The sequence below is a fragment of the Lonchura striata genome, chromosome Z, assembly GCF_050655825.1.
Source record: "Lonchura striata isolate lonStrDom1 chromosome Z, ASM5065582v1, whole genome shotgun sequence".
Classification (NCBI taxonomy): domain Eukaryota; kingdom Metazoa; phylum Chordata; class Aves; order Passeriformes; family Estrildidae; genus Lonchura; species Lonchura striata.
In genome coordinates this window covers 1798181-1818433 of record NC_140740.1, presented here as the reverse complement: position 1 = coordinate 1818433, position 20253 = coordinate 1798181, and the positions used below count along the sequence as shown (strand labels likewise).

The window sequence follows — 20253 nt, the reverse complement described above, 5'->3', positions numbered from 1 at the left end:
TTTGTCTGATAGATATCTCTATCAGACCCTGCTTTTACTCTGTTAGCTTTTCCAAGATCTCACTTGTCACAACAATCCACATAAAAGAACCCTTAGCAAAAGGTGTGATATTTCTGATAATAAACTTTGAGAAGTCTATTTTATGAAATAATAAGTATCTTTGGTTTTGTTTTGTTTTAAATGCTTTGGTTTTTTTCCAAAGGAAAAAATAACATGCTTTTCAGGAAATAGTAAATAATGTAATTGATGGGGTTCTTATTTTTTGTTTTTAATTTTAAATTCTTTTCCTTCCTACAGGTTTGATTATTCTGTGTTAGCATTCAGGTTGCTCAGGGTGAAGAGCAATGAAAAATGCTCCATAACTGCTGAGATGGCAAATAATCTACAAAATGATGTGGCTCATACATCCTTGTCAACTGGGTATAGGACCCTGGAATGAAAACCTACTAGAAAATTTAGATACTAGAGATATAATTAATATAGAAGAAAAAGTCTTTACCTGTTGAACAGGTTTGTTAGACCCTGAGGGCTGTAACACAGAAACTTGAATTAGTTTTAAACTGCCCAGATGCCACTGAGTTATGCTTCCCCTGCTTATTTCACACCCATTCCTGCTGCAGGTAAACGCATACAGACCAAAGGCTACTCAAAAAGACATGGAACCAGGACTTTAAAGGGAAGGAGTTTGCTTATCAATAGCCCATGGAAAACAAGCCAAAAGGAGCCCTTTTTCAAAGAGGTGCTTTGTTATTCTGGCTCCAAGTGAAGGAAAGTGAAAACAAGTAGCTAAAAAGAAGGAAAAGCCAAGAGCTGTCAGCTCAGAGTGCCAACCCAAACAAGTCCTGGGAGAGATTTATCAGCAAAGCCTCTCTTGGAGGGAAGTGATGAGGTATGCACTGGAATGGAGATGGAAAGGGTAGGTATATCCAGCCTGGAGTGTTTATTAATCCATTTAATACATCTAGATGTTCTAAATGACCTGCAAGGAGCAGGCATCTATCTCAGTAACAGTTCTTGTATGTAAGAAATGGAAATCCTTCTGGCTACAGGGTGATTTTAGCCTGCTACTGAACATAACCACAGAGCCACGGACCAAGGTGTCATTAATTCTCATACAACCCTTCCAATCCCTCATGGCTGGTTCCAAACCCACATCAGTTTTTCAGTGGGTCAAACAGAAAAGTTGCCTCCCTGTTAGTGGTGCATAAGATAACATCTGCACACATCCAAAAATGTGCAACGTGCAGCAATATTTCTTGTCTTGGGAAGACTTTTAATATTCTACAAAGAGCTTTTCCAATACTATCTTTGAGGGGGGCAGGCAGTAAAAAGCATTTTCTCTCTAAAAATCCATTAGATAAACATCTGAAGAAGAATTAATAGGGAATTGAATAGAAAGCATATGATGTTTTCCAAACTTTCGAAACACAAAATATTTCATTCGCAAGATTTATGGTTTTGTGAAGTTCTTTTCAAAATGGGGCTCTTAACATCTAATCTGGCATCCTGCAGATAATGGAATTTCACACTTCTACAATTTGTCCACTTATTTCTTCAGAGCCACATGCTCAGATTTTTCTGAGCAGTAGTACAGTACAGTAGCCATGAGATTTACATAACATATTCTGTGGGCTTTAAATCAGGCCCTATATTTTGACAAGAATACAGCTAAATAGGAAATTAAAAAAATATATTTTAGTTAGCAGTCTAAACCATTTTGGACTCTTTGTTTTGAAAGTAGTCCACTGCAGAATGTAACACTAACTGAAAATCTTTAATGTTCACCACCAAGAACCCATAACCACAAGACAGGTTTGCATGAAAAATCAAAAGAGTCTGCGTTAGTCAAATTATTTCCTGCACTGGATAAGCATAACTTTTTGGGGGTTGGCTTCAATAGTTTTATCAAGATTAAAATATTATTAGTTATTGTTGGAGCCGGCCCAGAGGAGGCTCCAGGGTGAGCAGGGGATGCAGCAGCTCTGCTGGCAGCAAAGGCTGGCACAGCTGCCATCGCTCACCCGGCCAGGAGAAGCTTTGGGCTGAGCTCAGGGCGGCTCCAGGGAAGATGGAGAGAGACAATGGACAAGGGATGGAGGGACAGGAGACAGGGAATGGCTCCACTGCCCCAGGGCAGGGCTGGGTGGGACATTGGGAATGAGGAATTGTTCCCTGGCAGGGTGGGCAGGGCTGGGATGGGATTCCCAGAGCAGCTGTGGCTGCCCCTGGATCCCTGGCAGTGCCCAAGGCCAGGCTGGACACTGGGGCTGGAGCAGCTGGACAGTGGGAGGGTCCCTGCCATGGCTGGGGTGGCACTGGGTGGGATTTAACTCTGTCCCAACCCAATCCATTCAGTTTTCTGTGGTTCTATGAAGACATTGATAAAACACGTCTGGCTTTAATGAGCTGTTTCAAAACCCCTGCACATTTTTGGGATGCACATGGTGAGATCACAAACGTTACCCATTAGAGAAAGCCCATGGACAGCTAAAATCCACACTCTGCTTCACCTGGAAAACACAAGGAGTCCTCAAAGCAGGAGAGAGTGGAGATGGTTCAAACCCTCTGTAAAACCAGTGAAGCCTCACACCCAGGTTTGGGAGAGGCTCTAGGATGAGGAAAGACTTAAACCACCTTTATGTCAAACACTGACTGCCCTAAACCTCAGCTCTGCCAGGAATCTGAACTGCAGTCTGCGTGGATTTGAGCAGCTTTATGACCATGGCTTGCTGAAGCTCTTACAGCAAAGAAAAAAAATCCAAAACCTCAACCAATTCCACAGGATTGTGTCAGTTTCATTAAATATATTCTGTTTTAAAAGCATGGTGAGGAAATAGAAAAGGGATTTGAAAAGCTGTCCCCAATACAAAAAAGTAGGATGTTCTTTTACCTTAAGATATTATATTCAAATTGGAGCAAAACCATTCCATTTTACAGAAATAAATCAGTCTCATAACATCATTTGGGCTGATTTGCTTCATAGAAGAGGTTTGGTTTTGTTGGCTTTTTTTTTCAATGTATATTATTCTTTTAATTTAATTTTTAAAAAAATAAATATTTTGAAATACAGATATTTCCTGGTGAACCAAAATTCCATGTGTCAGCCTTTGGAGTATGCAATTCCACTAACTTGTGCCATCTTGTAGTATCATTATCCCACCTAAGCATGGTCAAAGTGCAAGAGTGCTCCAGGCATACCCCTTCTCCACTTCAGAAAAAGGTAGGAATACTTCCAAGGAGCTGGTCTAAGGCATTAAAGAAATACGGCTACTATTATACACACCTAAGCCAAAAAAAATTTAAAAATCAAAAAAGTTCTGAAATAATTAATTTTTTGATGCTTTTAATCCTTCTACCTCACGTTAACATGAGTAGTATACATGACGAGATATAATAAAATCCAGGTCTTTATTACTGTTCACTCTAAATAAACAAAAGGTTTTATTTAGTTTACTTTAAAATGTTTCCCAGCTGGACATATATATTTCTAAAATTTTGTTAACTTTGGCTCCCTTTAAAAATCCTTAAGGATGTAGAGCAGGTTTCAATAATTTGAGACTTGGATTGTTTGGCTTTTTTTTTTTTAACCTTCTAAATTTTATCAAAATTTATGTTTTGTTATAGCTCTGAGAGTCAAAAGAGATTATTACACAAATATATGCAATTTTAGCTTGCATAGAAGTCTCAGCTATTCAGGTAAACTTCTGGAAGAAAGTAATTGTAAGGAGTGACTTCTGCACAGCTGGCTGGGTAGGAGTTGAAAGTAATTCAAGGTGGGTGGTCAGTCTTGCCTACTGAAATTCACTTATCCAGTCCATCTGCTTTACCATATTTGGGGGTTTTCATGTGAAATTCATGAATATCACTTTCTGGCATGTTCCTGCCCTGCAGCCTTTTTACAGACAGGACTCTGGGCTGGAGCTGCTGGCCATAGCCAGGGGCACCTGCGGAAAGTGGATGTCACTTAGGTGGACATCTGCTCTGCAGAGGGCTCTGGGCTCACTCAGCCCCGCCAAACTCCAAAGTAGCAGACAGGATGATGCAGAAACCATGTCAGAAAGAAAGGAACTGTCTTATTATAAAAGCATATCACGGAGCCCTCTGGCAATTCCTGGTGTTTCCTTTGTTCTTCTCCCCCACCCGACAATAAATTTGTTAAAAAGAAGCAGACTGAGTGAAATGTCAAGTTGTTAAAAATGGCAGCTTTGCCGTGTCGAGGCTGAGCCCCAGCACGGGCAGGGTACAGCTCCCTGGATAATGCCTGGATATTTGTCATGCAACATTCTGAGGAGAGTCATTCCCACTTCCTTTCTGCTCCAATATGTCACTAACAAAACACGACTCCAGCCTGTGGTGCCTCCTTCTGAGCAGTCCTGGGCGTGAGCATCCTTCCAATGACAACATTTCTCTCACTGCCTACAGAGAAGACAATTCTAAAGCTCTGCAGGGCTAAACAACCCAAACCCAAACAACTGCCGTGCAATAAATCATTTTCCTCCAGATGGAACCCAAAACAAAGCAAGGAGTCAGACTGTATCTGACTTAGCTGGTGTGTCTGGGTGTGTTGTAGAGGGAAGTCCAACTCTGCAGGAAAAGCTGGTTGGGAAAGAGCAACTGCTCACCAGAATGACTTCATCCATTATTTCATGCAGGATATTCCATGACATGAGGTGGAAAGACTGAGATTAATGAATTTTGGGCTTTCCTGTCCCACTTCACCACCATCCCTTTGTTACATTTATATCCTGCTAACTGGGAGAATCTCCAATGTTTCTGCCATGACACAGCTAGCACAAGAAATAACCAGTTATGGCCCTACCAATATGGGGAGAGAGTGTTCCCTCCACAAAGAACCAAAAATTTACTTCCCACAAAATAAATTTGGGCAAAAGTCTTAAAACTACACTTAGAATCTCAAAGCATATGCCCACCCTTTGACTGCACCTGTGCCTGTTCAGGGCTGAAAGGAATATTTTTTCCCCTCTTCCTTTTTCCAGTAATACTGAACCACTTGGCATTAAAGAAAAAAAAAAAAAAGAACTTACAGTAGACTCCTTAATGTGGCAGTTTGGGAAAAAAAATAGATTGACATCATATTATTGTAGGAGTAATAAAGATTGGTTTATGTACAAGGCATGCACTAAATTTTTCTTTCTTGATTTGTCCCATGAGAGGAATTTTATGCGGCAAAAATAAAGCCAAAAATATTTTATAGTTCAAGCTCTAAAACAGACAGTGGCGTAGAAAAAGGGGAAGGAGTGAAGGAAGGAGGGAAGGGAGTCTTTTTTTCTAAGAACTGAAGCTATGATGACAATTACCCCACCTGCTCTACCCCAAAATGCTCTTTTTACAGCTATCTGAAGAAGTTCATTCCACTTATCATGATGATTTTCTGGCATTTTATCTCCCAGTATTTCTCATGCATTTTTTCAAGTACCTCATAAGCACGCTTTTAATTTAATGCCTGCACAGGCCCACTGGTCATGCAGCAACCATCCAAAAATCACATTCTGTAGCTGCAGTCCCTGCTCTTTTGGGGCATTATTTTGAGCTATTAGTCCCATATTTTGTCCCATAACAAATACATATTTTAAGTTTCATTTTTCTTCATTGAAATATGACTAAAATTTTGTCTGGGGAAAATCATCTTGTCCGGGAACCTTCTGCATGTGCAAAATTAATTGAGTTGCTACAGAAGTGGCAGTGATAGCTCAAGGTACTGCAGTATCTTCATAACTTCTTAAATGCAAGTTAGTTTTAGAATGCATAATTAGAGTGATTACATACATAGATATTGACATATGTGGCAAAAAGATTTTTACATATAGATTTGAGTCTTGTACTTTGCAAATAGTACTCAGAAGATACAGAGTGGATCCTGCAAAACTTTAATTGATTATTCTCACTATCATCCTTTACTTCTGGGGAAAAAAAAAAAAAAACTGTAATGTAAAATGTAAGAAGAATATCTGCAGGGGTTAATAAAATTGTTTTGGTTATAAAACACCTGAAGCAGCCTAGGGATAAACCAGAGGTTCTCAGTTAAATCAGCAAAAGTCTGTAAGCTCCCCTCTGCTGCAGCTGGAGCGACACAAACGTGTCTCTCTACCAGACACAATTTCAAACAGTGCCTACAGAACATGAGTGTTTGTTTAACCATAGAATCACATAATTTTTTTCTTTCAGTAACTTTTTTCATATCAGTTTTCTTTTCTGCTTTGTTCTGTTTTCCCCTGGCAAAACTGGAACATTTGTTCTGGAAAAATATTAATTTGTTTTTAGAAACACTTGGGGTTTTTTTGGAAAAGACACTTCTGTTGGACAGTGCTTGAGAACAAAGGTTTTAAACCAACTGCAGCTAAAAATAGATGCCTTGCTGTGGTAATGTTACTGCACCACTAAAAATCAGCAGAGGGAGACATATTTTTGGCTATAATCTACTGCCACAAATTCCATCCTCTGCTAACATGGTAATATTGCTGCAGAATTAGTTCACACCTGACAGGCTCTGTATGTGGTCAGAAGAAACTGAGAAGAAAATATATATATGTAGCTCAATAAGTCAAACAATTCACCTAAAGTGTGAACAAATACTTGTCTGAGGAACATTTTGGATTAATCCTTGGTCCTGTCAGTTGGACCAAGTGTCCACAGCATTTAACTAGACATGTGACTGGAAACTCACTACAAGCCAGAGTAGTGAATATATAAGTAAGCCCAGAATAATTTTGCTCACCACTTTCAAGAAAAAAAAGCAATGGTTTAGGAAAAAATCCCACAATGAAATACAATCAAAAATCTCAGTGCTACTCTGTGTACATATAGGCACATTCCTTGCTGCTATTTTGGCAAAAAAACCTAAAAAATTACATCAAATATGTGGAAATTCCTTTTCTAATGCCAAAAAACCTCCCACTGAAACTATGAGATTCCTGCTTGATGAGGTGCTACATGTAAAATCCGCGAATATGGTTGGAAGTTAAAAACTGTTATTTCTTGTGCACTCTTTGAGCTAATGAGGGGTATCCAAAAGGTAATGAAGTATAGCAGAGGTAATACCTAGGCAGGCAGGGACTACTGGAAGACACTCCTGACCAGGAATAAAATTCCAACTGCTCTTCTCCTCCTCAGGAAGTAAAAAGTTTTCATATTGAGTTCTCCTCATTTAAGAAAAGCAGTAACACAAGGCTTGTCAGAAAAGTCCTAATGAACTGGCCAGCTTGGAAGGAAAAATTACTCTATAAAGAAAGATTGATAACTTCAGCAATGTGCTCCTAAAGACAACACAAAATATGCACCAGCCACTCTGCACACATCCTCCCTTGTGGCAGGAAAATATTCTGAAAGACACCAGTGGGTATTTTGTATACTATGGATCAAATTTATCATTTAATCACTTTAAAAAATGAGGAAGATTTTAAAAGACTGGCTGGATTAGCAAGGATTAATCCACTCATTAAACGGAGCAAAAAAAAGACCACTGAAAATTCCATACTAAAAAAGTTGCAATCTGGACACATTCAAAAAATGCTGGTACAGAAAAACACTTTCCTCAAAAAAAATTAAGTCATATTGCATCACTGTGTAAAAGACAGCTCATCATATCTGCAGTAAGACTTCTTAAAGCTTTCTCCACATGTAAATAAAACCTCTAAAAGGATTCCTGTTCTTCACTACAGAAGTATGAAAAACTACATTGTACCTATGAATAAAATTCCTTCATTTCTCTCATGAATAAACAAAGAGCTATAAGAAAGCTGGAAATGTGTAATCCCTATGTCTAGATCTGAGACGTCTCCTTGGATACAATGCAAAAACAGCAGGGAATGTGTAGGCATCCTCTGAACAGTATTTAATGTGAGGGCACTGTTCCTTGTATCTATGGAAGTCTAGAAAGGAATGTGGAAAGAGAAATTATTGTTCTATAATAAGTCTTTCTTCAGAAAGAGACAGCAATAGTGGGCCTAAAAACCATTTCTTAATTCAGTTTTAGCTTCTTGTGGAAATTTCTAAGTGTCAAGTTTCAGCTCTGTTGGATAAGGAGCTGGTGGGGTTGGTTTTTTTTGTTTTTCCTTAGTTCTGAGAAAAGGAGAAGTGCACAAAAAAAGCTTAAATTTATTAAAATTACTTGGTTATTATTTTTGCTTTTATACAAGGTATCAGTGCTGTTCTGTGTTAAATACAATTTATATGAGATAGAGTATAACCTATTTTAAAAAGCCCTCCATATCACCAACTTTAAAAAAAAAAAGTATTCCAATATAGAAAATTCCCAACTGGTTTAGTTAAACAACAGATCTACCAGTTTGGATTGAACTCAAATGTGTTCTGAAGAAAAATAATCACCTAATTATACAATGACCCAGAATCTGCAAAGTGTTATGAAGACATTGTGATACCTACTACCCCACATCCACACCACAGTTCTGCTCTCAATCACCTCATTGGAATTACTGTGGTGTAATTACACTGGGGAAGATGATATCAGGATCTGGCCACCTTACTCAGTGTTTAACACTTCAGTTACTCCAGGCACAGGAAGAATGTGACTAACTCTACAGCAGGTTTGATGAATAAATGAGTAATACAGAGAGTTTGGTCATTCAGGATGTGAAAATTATTCCAGTCAGACCTGCTTCCCTGGAAAATGAGATTAAGAACATGACAATTGATAAGGAGACAAGCCCACCCCTCCATTAAGGAAAAAAAAAAAAAAAAAAAAAAAAAAGGAAATTTTGCATTTAATAAGGTGGGAAATTTGTCCTGCCTATGTGAGGCCACTTTTGCTGTTGCTTCAAGATCCCACCAGGAATTAATTCAGGTCAGCCTATCTGCAAGACAGCAGCTTTCCTTACAGTAAACCTTGGTTTGAAATAGGTCCTATAAAGAAACCATGGCTTTCAGCAGCATATATTTCAGCACACAAAAAGCAAAGTCTCTTCCCCTTCTCTCTAGAATCCCAGAATTCTCTAACACAAGAATTAGCAAAAAAGACATACCAAAAATTGCACATAGCACATGTGTGTATACCACAAATAATGGTGTCCAGAGAGATTATTTGCCAGCCAGAATTAATAAAACATCTTAAAGGAGAACAGTGTGGGTGCAGATGAAGAGAGATGCAAACCTGGATGCTGCAAACTTTTAGGCTGTCCCTTGCAACGCCTGGAAGAGGCAGTGTGAGGCTTGCTGCTCCTGTCCCTCCTCTGCTCTGCTCATCCCAACAACACCCCCAGCCCCTGGGGCAGAGCCAGCATCTTCCCTCCCTGCACAGCACCAGCACATTCCCACTCTCCCACGCACACACCCCCTCAGGAGTTACCAAAAACAGGGGCTGAACAAGGGGACATGGTCATTCTCTGCAACTGAGCAGAGGAATTAAAGTATCAAGGGATAAGTGTCAGGAAGAAAAAAGATCTATTCAGGCTAAAGACAATGCTGGCAAGAATAAACACGGGTATAAACTGGCCAAGGAGGAATTCACACTAGATATTAGAATCAGGCTTAAACAGTGCCATGACGATCTTTGACAGCCCTCCAGAAGGAGCTGTGAAGACAAGAAGATTAAATGAATTTTAAGGCAAGGCCTAAGATGGACCTGAAAAGACTCTATTCTGCCTCCTTTGTTAAGGTTTATGACTATGACTCATTACCATCCCGCATTTCATTCAAATTTCACATGCCCTCTCACACTGCTAAGACAGAAATATGCATGTCAGAGAATTACATGTTGAAACACAAAGGTTTGTAACCTCTTTCCATAAAATTCCACATCCACAAAGCACAAGTTCCTGCAATTTTGTTCTCTTCAAAGCTAAAGGGGACAAGAAACCAGACAGAGCTGGTGTGAGTCCCAGGGTCCAACAAACACTTTGAAACATATTCAGTAAATAAAGACTTTTAAATGTCTCCAAAAAACACAGGTGTGCAAATTACTTCTGATTCAGACAGGAGTTATGTTTCCAGCATCCCCTCAACCACTGTTAAACAACACCCCCACAAGCATTTTTCAGCTCATAAAAGCTTTATGAGCTGAAAAGTTCCTCCAGGTTTAGTTTGTTGGTTTTTTTTTCTTTCCCAGCTGCTAATCCATGACCTTCCAGCACCAGCAGCAGCCCTCACCACTAGGAAACATCAGAGCTGTGAGGACACAACAGGGCACAAAGTGTCAAATTCTGCATCCTCATAGAGAAAGACAAAATCCTGTGTCCCATCCGATGCCATGGGGAGCTGTGCATGTAGTAACACCTCACACTGCTGGGGTATTTGGCTTCCTCACTCTCATGATTCCAAGGGAAAAGCTCCTGGTTCCACTACAGTGGATGAAGGTCCCAGGCTCCTTCCATTCTGAAACATTCCATTTTGTAGCATAAAAAGGGATGTTTCCTCATGTGTGAGGGTATTTTCCTTATTAACTGAAACAGATCTGCCCATGGGCAGTCAGCAAAAACAAGTCTTATTACCCAGATTAAATTTGTGCACCTCACTCACGTTTGCCCACATGGGAGTGTGTGGATTGTTTTTACATTTTCTCAATGAAAACTGCTGTATTCCTACACAAATAAAGTTTTATCTATCAACTCTGTGTTCTTTCTTATCAGCCCTAGAACATGTCCTCCAGAATTCAAATTGAGACTGACCTTCCACCAGGTCTCCAAATTACTTCTGTTTCCATGCCTTGTTTTGTTTGTTTTTTTTTTAATCTAAAAGAAAACTTCCTTTGTGAGGGCTTTCATTGACTGGAAGCATGCATTTTAAAAGCTAGAAGTAAAGCTATTTAACTCTAGGATAAGAAAGGAAGTCCTCTAGGAGAACATTCTTCTGGTCTAATAAATGTAAAGTCTTAGAAATCATAATATTTAATAGCACCTTCCTGTAACTGTGCTACTTCATATTAAGAGGGTTGTGTGTATGAGACAGAAAAATACCCCTGCCTCTTTATTTAACTAAATTTAACTCTACACATTTTGTGTGTAGCTTCAGCCTGCAGTAATAATGAAGAATAATATCCCCTGAAATTCCATACATCCATAACAGATTCCATATATCAACAGCACATTCCAGCCCAAAGACTTCAAAGATCTTCAGAGAAGTTGGTGCCAGTCTGGTGAGGGTTTGAGAGGGAGGAGAAAGGCACAAGGAATCTTTCCTACCTCTCCTTCCACCTGTGCTTGGCCACAGGTGAGCTCACCTGAGCCAGACCTGCTTCCACCACCACCGCCTCCCTGTCCTGCTTGATGGAAACTGCTAAAAATATCTCAAAATCTGAAGTATTCCCACATTTAGCACAGCCTTTCTCCTCCACGTGGAATGTAAAACACTTCTCCTGCCTAACAAAGCCTAATGGCACCTCCATGGAGAGCTTAAATATTATTGTGCCCACGCTGTGGATGGCAAATGGAGCTGCAGGGAGCAATATTCAGCTGTGTAACAGCAAGGTTTTTATTGTAATTGAGTGATAGGAGACAAAACATGGTGCTGAATTTCTGCTGAGCCCTGCCTCACTGTTAAACTGTTGCTTCTGGCAAAAGCTGAATAACAAGGAGGTGAAGAATGAGGGGGAAGAATAATCTCATAAATAGTTCCAGCACTTCTGCAAAACACAAAAAGGAAAATACATTCATTTATAGACAATGCCATCTGTATATAACCTCTTATTATAATTCCAATTTGAAACTGTTATTTCTTGAAGGGCTTTGGTAAGCAAGCTCTCCTTTCTTAGGAGTCACTTTTGGCACTCTTGACTTGAAAATCAGTGAAGGCCTTTGTTTATAACCCTAACAGATTAACTTCATCTAAAAATGATAGACTATGTTACCTTGAAAACCTGTCAAAGGAGGAAAAACCTTTGTTTTATCAGAGATGTGAAGATGTAAACTGCATTTACACTTCCTGATCAGTTCAGAATAAAAAGTCAGAGGTACAGTTTATGTAGTTCTTTATGACAGTGGATCAATTCTCAAATAAGGGGTGATAGAATAAGAAGTTAAACTACATCCTAGTGAAAGGCATATGTTGGTAATATTTGCCAAATTCATTCCTCTTCATTACTCCCTATACGCATTTTCTTCAGCACAAAGAAAAGTTTATGGACTAAGGAACAATGAGGGGAAACTGGGTCTGACAGGATTTTTCAGATGTTGTTTTTCATTTCTGTAGCAATAAAATAAATCAATCCAAACCATCAGAGAACATAAATCTTTGGCAGTTCTAACTGAATTAGGGGTAAGTAGGTAGAGGATGCCTGTGGGTAGCTAAGTGGAGGAATTCCCAGTGCCAGGGCCCGAAAACCAAAAAATGAAGAAAACTCCTTTTTAAAATTGCACTAGACACATAATGAGGCTCTCTGTGTATAAAGAGAACACAGATGGTGCCATATGAAGAATTTAATAATATTTCAAGACAATCAACTTTCTTCTCTCCTCACAGACTAAATAATTCTTAAAGGCAGATTTTTAAGGATTTGTAAGTTTTTGTCTACTTACAAACACCCTGACACATATGCACATCTATACCTGGGAAATGCATGCACAGCTTTGAAAGTTTGTGAAGATGGAGAAGGCAAAATTCAAAAATTTCTGAAGAAAATTCATCCTAAAGATCTGATCACCCAAAGCAGAGTGAGAGCAGCTATGAAGAGCATCTGCACACTCTGTCCTTTAGATAATCCACTTTGAACCCAATCCTAATTTAATGAAACACAGTATTCTGAAAAAAAAAAAAAAGTAAAATGAGGCTTTTCCTGATGTATATGCAGAGAAATCCTACATCCACACCCTTCCAAACCATCCTACTTCTTTCCATCACCTGGAACATGCAGCTGCCCAGCACAACCCACCCTCCTGTAGGAAATAAAGTGTAGCATAACTCAAATATCTAATAGGAAAAACAAGGTCACTATTACCTAGTCCAGCTACTCATTATTAAGTCAAATTAAGTGAATTTCTACAGGTATAAAAGGTTTTAATATGTGGTTAAATCTTGTCTTCAGAAATTACCCTTCTGCTCTGATTTACTGGATTATTTGTATCATTTAATGGAGACTCTCAAGGCACTGGTAACATTTAAAGACAAAATAATGATAATATACCACAGAAACAAAAGTTTCAGGACTATCATTTTCTGAAATAGAAGACAAGCTAATATTGCTATAACTTGTGCAGATTTGCATCCTGTAAACATAAAATAGGATAATAAGCAAAATGTTAAAAAAGATACCAAGCCAAGATATTACTTGTCCAAACAGGATATGGCACATCTCAAGGATAAAAAACACTACTGGTTTTTGTTTTTTTGAATGGAACCCTACCAAGAACAAACCTGATAAAAACATCCAAAAGACTCCCATAAATTATGAATTCTGCTGGATGAGTTCTTCAGAGGCACGGAGGTTATAGCCAAGAACCAAAGAGACACAACCATTCAAAAGACATGCATGTAGTTAAGGTATATAAGACCAAAAAAAAAATAATCAATTTTTTACTGTGTTCCTTTAAAAAAATAAAATAATTATTATACAACTATAAGACAATTAAACACAATAAAACATTGAACCTAACAGAAATTTTCTGCTTTGTACTGCTTGTCAGTTCTTTTTCTTTTAAAGTATGTTTTACCGTGACATCTTAAATAATAGTCAGTTGACAGGATTCTTTCATGTAAAACTGCAGACCCTTCAACATTTGCATTATGGAGACATATTCATCAACAACCTCAATAGTTCATTGCTTCTTTAGAAGTTTCTGTTCTGGATACCCATGGAATTGAAGCTACATACACATGTACAGAACCATCAGCTAAAAAATGTGGCAGAATTAAATATTGCATCAATTTGCAGCACATATTTCCTAAGACGGATTTTAAAAATGCTATGATATGCTATAAAAATAAAAAAAAAATAAAAAAGCCCATTCCTCCAAATCACAGGAGGCAGTAGAGTGCTTTAACCATTTTTTAGCTGACTACACTGTACATGGCATTGTTAATTGCTACAGACCAATGGAATGTTAAAATAATCTAGTGCTTCGTTTAGGACTAGTAATGCATGGAATGGAAGCTGTGAAATTAAAATGCTTGTTTCACAGACAGCTGGAGTTAAATTGGTGACTTGACAACAGTGAAAAAGAGAACTGGACTGTAGCCATCATGACTTTTAAAAAGAAATAAAACAGTTTCATATTAAGTCTTACATAGAAATCATTCTTACCACACAGCATATAAGAAATACATTTCTGAGGGATTTTTAACGGACAGAAAAATAGACCTACCAATACTCAGTAAGTTGCTGTCTAGACAAAAGTGGTGCTTTGCATCCTTCAGTGATCCAAGAAACATCTCCAGCATATTCTAAAGCACACCTGTTTGTCATGACAAACTGTCCACTCTGATGGACTGTAGGTCTAAAAGGCAAAATCTTACCTGTGTCATTGCCTGTGATTTGAATAACATACAATCTTATGTCATTATCAGGGTGTGAAGTAGAAGGAGACACCTCCTGAGGCTGCAAGGCCTGTGTGGCCTCCTTCACTTGGGGTGGAGCAGTAGGTCGTGCCACTGCCGTGGCAGTTGACGCTGTGAAATATTCCTTATCAATTTCTGGCTCCAGCATCTTTCCTGGCAGATCATCCTCAGCAGTGGCTTTGCTGGGAGAAACAGATTCACCAATTATGATGATGTCATGGCTTGTTACCTCCTCTTCCTCCCCAGGAAGGATGCGTGGGGACTTCTGAGTGATAAAAGGCTTGGTTGCAGATGTAGGCTGAATTTTGTCTGTAGCACCAAGGGAAGGTGTTGTCATGCTGCTGAGAATTATTGCCTTATCTGTTGCAGTAGCTGCAAATACAGCTGGCCTGGTTTCCTCAGGTTCTCTAGTCATTCCTGAACCTTCCGTAGCCTGGCTTGGAGAAGCTCCCAGAGTCAGGTCAGTAAAGCTTTCCACAGTGGAATGTCCTGCTGGCATCGTATGGGAGGGTGGCACAGAATCCCAGCTCACTGCATCATCTTCCTCCCTGGTGGGGGTTCCTGGGCTGTCCTGTATCTTTGCTTCAGTTCCAGCAGTTATGGGCATCACCTCAGTGACCTCCTCATCCTGGTCAGGAGCAGTTCCAGCTGTTGGAGTCACCGTGAGGTGCAACCAGGTGCTGGTTTCCTCAGGTGCCGGAACTCCTCCATGGTCTGTGAGCGTCGCTGCAGGCACAGACGCCTCTGTGGCTGGGTACATCTCCTCATAAGCAGAGCCTGTCTCATCCTGAACTGCTGTTTGGGGCCATTCAGATCCTGGTGACATTTCTGGTTCGTGTGTGTGGGCAGATATCACAGAAAGCGTGGCAGTCCTTGGTTCCAAACCTTGGTCCAGTGTGGAGAGTTCTGGGAACACCTTATGTTTTGCAGTTGTTTCTGTTGCTTCTGTATGAAAGACATCATCAAAAGGAGTCTGATCAGTAATTGTCATATCTCTAGAGACCTCACTCTCTACAGTAACTGGAACTAGGGAAGCATCATATTCCTTCTGTGGAACTGCAGTATCTACCTTTGTTACACCTGGAAATGTAATAGTTCCCTTTGTCCCTGATGTCTCATCTCCTTCATGCTCAGTTACCCCCACAGCTGTGGGCACAGCACTTGGCAATACAGTTACATTTGAGGAGCTAAAAAACCCTATGGGTGCACTACTTTCTTCCACTGGTATTTTGGATACTGTGGTCATTTCCAAATCCAAGGAGCTGCTCGTGTGAGATACACTTGTACTGTCTCTACTCTGACCAAAATCAGCTGATACCATTTCTTCATCCCCTGTGGTCTCCGCTGGCTCCCTGCTTGTCTCAGCTGCATCTGTAGCTGCTGAAATTGGAGTTCCTGGACGCACTGTGGATTCTACCATGTGCCCCAGAGATGATGTGGGCTCTATTCCAGAGAAGCCATCCTCTGTAGCTAACTCAATCACTCCTCCAGGGTGAGGTGACTCTTCTGTCATATACCCCTCCTCTTTATCTGTTGGCAGCCACGCACCAGAGCCTGGAGGGGCCTGTGTGATCTTCTCTCTTGCAGAACATCCCTCAGATTCTGCTGCAACACATGGAGGAATGGCAGCTGTGGAACGAGGGACCTCCACATCTGTTGTCTTCATTTCTGTTTCCTCCTGCTCCTCTAAAACAGCTGATGTTTCTGTCTGCAGAGATGAGGGGATCAGAGACATGGTGCCTTCCCCAAAACTTGGCAGGGCATCAGTGCTTCCTGAGATGGCCTCAGATTCTGTTTGATCAGCAGCTGACACAGAAAAGGATACAGGTGTTCCAGGTGCCACAGTGGGCTGCACATCCCTCAGGTCCTCTCTGCTCCCTTGAGCTGAGGCCTCACTGTCAAACGCTGTCGCAGAGCTAAATTTAACCCAGGGCGTTGACTCTTTCACTTCAGAAAACTGTCCAGTGGTTACTGCTTGCTCATCTAAGAGTGTCTCTGATGCAGCAGGCACTTCTGATCCTGGGGCATGACCAGTAGCCACCCCAGAATCTGTGCCAGGCACAGCGGTGTGCATGCTCTCACTGCCCTCCCTCTCTGCAGACTCAGCAGTGAGCCAAGCTTTAGGGATTACCACAGTTGTAAGTTTCTCATCAGATTTTGCCTCCATTGATTTTTTTGTGGGTGTAATTGTGAGGTGGGCACTGTGAGACATATTCTCTTTTGTTAGTGACTCTGAAGTCCCTGTCCTGGCAGCCTCTCTCCGAGAAGTCTGTAAGAAGCTATCTGTAGCTGTCCTCAGAGGACCCACTTCTATTTGCTCAGTCTGATTATCAGCATCATGCCTTTGTGCATCTCCCATTCCAGCATCTTCCCAAAAACCAGTGGAACTCTTAGCTACAGCTGTGCTATCCTGAAAAATTACAGAGGTCAAGAAAGCGTCCTCAATGCTTTCAGACCTACCTTGTTCCTCGGGCAACTCTGCTTCAGAGTAAGTGTGATCCAGTTCCAAATCTGGGGCCGTGGTGTCTGTTAGCCTGGGTGAGACATCGTATTCAGTCCTTCCCAGGGTGTCATAGGTGAATATTTCACTGTCAGTGACAGTCTGAGGTAGAAGGGTGGTTAAGGGAATGTTCTCCATGAGCACCTCCATCTCCCTTTTCTCCTCAGCCACATCAGTAGTCATTTCTGTGTCTTCTTCAGACTCTGGGGTTGTTTCATCCAAAGAAACTGTTTGGGTGGCAGGCACTTCAGTGAGTGGAGTCTCAGAGATGGGAGGCTCGAGAGGCTCTCCAGCAGGAGACAATTTCACGCTGTCAGTTCTCAGGGATGTCACAGGCTCGATGGTTGGAGGCTCTGTTGTGACTTTTTTAGCTTTAAAAAAAAGCAAAACAAAGAAAGGTACAGTTAGTACACAAGCTACTCTAGTTCATTCGTTTTAGTGCCCCCAACAAAAATTAAATGCCATGCTGAAAAATAAGTGCAAAGTTCAAAGTCTTTAGGTAGTTCTTTAAAGCATTGAATGACATGCAATAAAATACTGTAAAGCTGCAGAACACCTAACTTAAGCCAGATGAATTGGAAAAAAAAAGCAATATTCTTCATTTTTGTGGTTTATATAATTACCCCTATAAGTCCTTGTGTTACATGAGTGACCATAAGCCTGCCAGGTACTGATCTGGGGACATAAAAGTTTATTTCAAGATGTCAAAAATGAGGAGAGCTGTGGGTTTTCTTCAAAGCTTGATGCAGCATCCAACTCAGATGGATAAAGGGAGTGAAATAATGCTTTAGTTTATTTTCAGCACATAATTACAAACTGCAAAAAGGAATCCTCACTGCCGTGAGAGTGTGCTCAAGCAGCAGGATCAAGCATGCCACCAGAAAACGCTGCTGCTGCCCTGCCTTTAAATTATGCTGGGAGAAATTTATTGTGGGGAAAGGTGAGAATGTTGAACTGTAAGATCATAAACTTAATACTAGTAAAATGATGTTGATCTTTTGAAAATACTTCAAAGATGCACATCTGAAACTCCTCCACACACATAAATGTTTCCATGGGAGTGTTGAACATGAAAAGGCAAAGTGCTGAACCCTCTGGATGATGGAAAAGGTGAGGGAGTTGCTATGCTAGATGAACAGGAGGCACAAAGAAAGGTCCTTCCAGTGAGCCAAATTGTGATGTTTTAAAACAACGTGGTGGCCTTGCTGCTTGTCTACTCCCTTTAGCCCACATTTCAATGCTACCTGAGGAGGAAATGTGTGCTAACACTGCAAGGTGTGTCAGCAGATTTTAAATTCCTGGAGAAAGTGAGTGCTCAGAAAAGAGGTTTTCCTCAGGAAAAGCCCAGGTTGGAACCATCTTCCCTTCTGCCAGTTTTGCCAAGTCAGTAATCTTCAGACAGGCCATGGGAGCAGATGGATGGAAGATGTGAATGTCTTAAACCAATGTTGTTAACTGCTAAGAGACTGCGAGTCAAAAGCCTTATAAGGATGCAAATAAAGAGCAAAATACAGCTTTTAAATCAGACTGATCATACAAAGAATGCATTCAATGGTCTGTGTCTACAAGGACTCACTGCTTAAGACAGGACTACATCTAGAACTTCTTGCAAAGTAAAATCTTGCTTAGCTTGCAATAGTTCAAATAAGCCTCTTCCCCTTGCACACAGAAATCAAAACAGTTACATTATTTTACAGCTTATACTCAAGCATAAGCAACATGCGTGCACAAATCAGGTTTTTTTACATACCCATGGCTAATTAGGTGCCCCTTTGATAGCTGCAGATATGAATTCTGCATGTGCAACTCAGGGTCACACAAACATTTGTTCAGTTTCGCACACTTAGCTTGGAAAATGCCACCTTTGCAAGAGACACGTTTGGTTCACCCTGAAGCAGGACGGACTGCTCAGAGGATGACTGCTCAATATTTCTAGAAGAACATTCGGAATTGCAGAGTAGGAAAATGAGGTAAAAGGGATGATATTTCAGCTTTCCTAAGCGAGAAGTGAAAGTGAAAAGGAAATTGTGAGGGCAAGAAAACATGACGTCGCCATATTTAGAAGTGTTCTTTGCCAGCAGAAAAAAAAGGAACAGATTTTTTTTCCCTACCACAAATTAAAAATTTTGGTGGCTTTACAAAGAAGATTTAGCTGCATATATATATATATATATATATATATATATAAATAAAATGGGTTTTTATTTATTTATTTTAAGTTAAAATATTTTTTCCTCCCCTCTCTGCTTGCATGGGGCTGGTTTAAACCACACAAGTCTTGCTTCACGACTGGGGAAAAGGATGCACACAAGTAGTGTGTGCTACTGAGTGGTAGGTGTTAAATCTCTACCCAAGAATTCATCAGTTTTCCTCAAAAGCTATTTTTTATCAATCTCTGCCTTCTAATCACAGGAGCAACTTCCTTAATGTGGATGGAATTGGTTTTGCAGCCAACACAAACACTCACTCAGTCCCCAGCTGTCACACTTTGAGTGACCATCAGGATCACCCCCTGAACAAGTATGAAAACGTTAATACCCTCTAAACAGAGCTAGACAAAAATGAGGGAAATGTGGGTAAACTTTTTAAATCTGTGGAAAAAAAAGGTAAGTTTATTTCATAGCTGCTGGGAAATTGTGTACACTTACTCACAGCCACTTACGCAGCTTCCAGATTTCCAAGAAATGCTTGGAAGTCCCAAGTGTTCACATATTTATGCCTGGGATGTAGATATTTATTATTCATGACTTATTATCTGCTAATGACTTGGCAGAATAGGTACACATTTATTATGCCAACCTGAAAAAACACCAAGCATATTTGGTTTGCTTATATTAATAACTGAATCAATAAATATTATCTTTATAGAGTGTTACAAGTAGGGCCCATATTTTTTAAGAGTTTATCAATAAACAGCCAGATTTTCTCCCATGGAAATTGTGTGCAATTCAGCTCTGGTTAAAATCAACTAGAGTGACCCTAAAGTCACTTTGTCAAAACAATTATATGCAAGTTTTTTCACTCACATCATTCAGGAGTGCAAACTTATTTGAGTGGATTAAAAAAAAGAAAAACTGACAGCATTTCATCAGTGAGAAATATATCCATGTTTTTGGTTGTTTCTTTTTTTTTCTGTGTGAAAAGAAAAAATTAATAAACCAAGGGAAGGTTGCTTTTTTAATAGACAACACCAGTTTGAGCTGTCCTCCACTCCACCCAGATGTTTTGCATTACTGTATTCCTTGCATCATGCATGCAATATGCTATCTCCTTTGTCCTCCTTCTGGTTCAGG

At 40.1% G+C, this 20253-nt stretch overlaps 1 protein-coding gene across 4 annotated transcripts in view; it reads right to left on the bottom strand.

Moving 5' to 3' along the window:
* Positions 1-20253, bottom strand: part of VCAN (versican) — a 100398-nt gene that overhangs the window by 37917 nt on the left and 42228 nt on the right. For 2 of the 4 annotated variants that reach the window (XM_077790095.2, XM_085567007.1), the window contains exon 7: positions 14419-17331. In XM_077790095.2, coding sequence (XP_077646221.2) covers positions 14419-17331 — 2913 coding nt within the window. The remainder of the gene's footprint in view (positions 1-14418; positions 17332-20253) is intronic. The other 2 variants (XM_085567008.1, XM_085567010.1) reach the window with 2 other exon arrangements.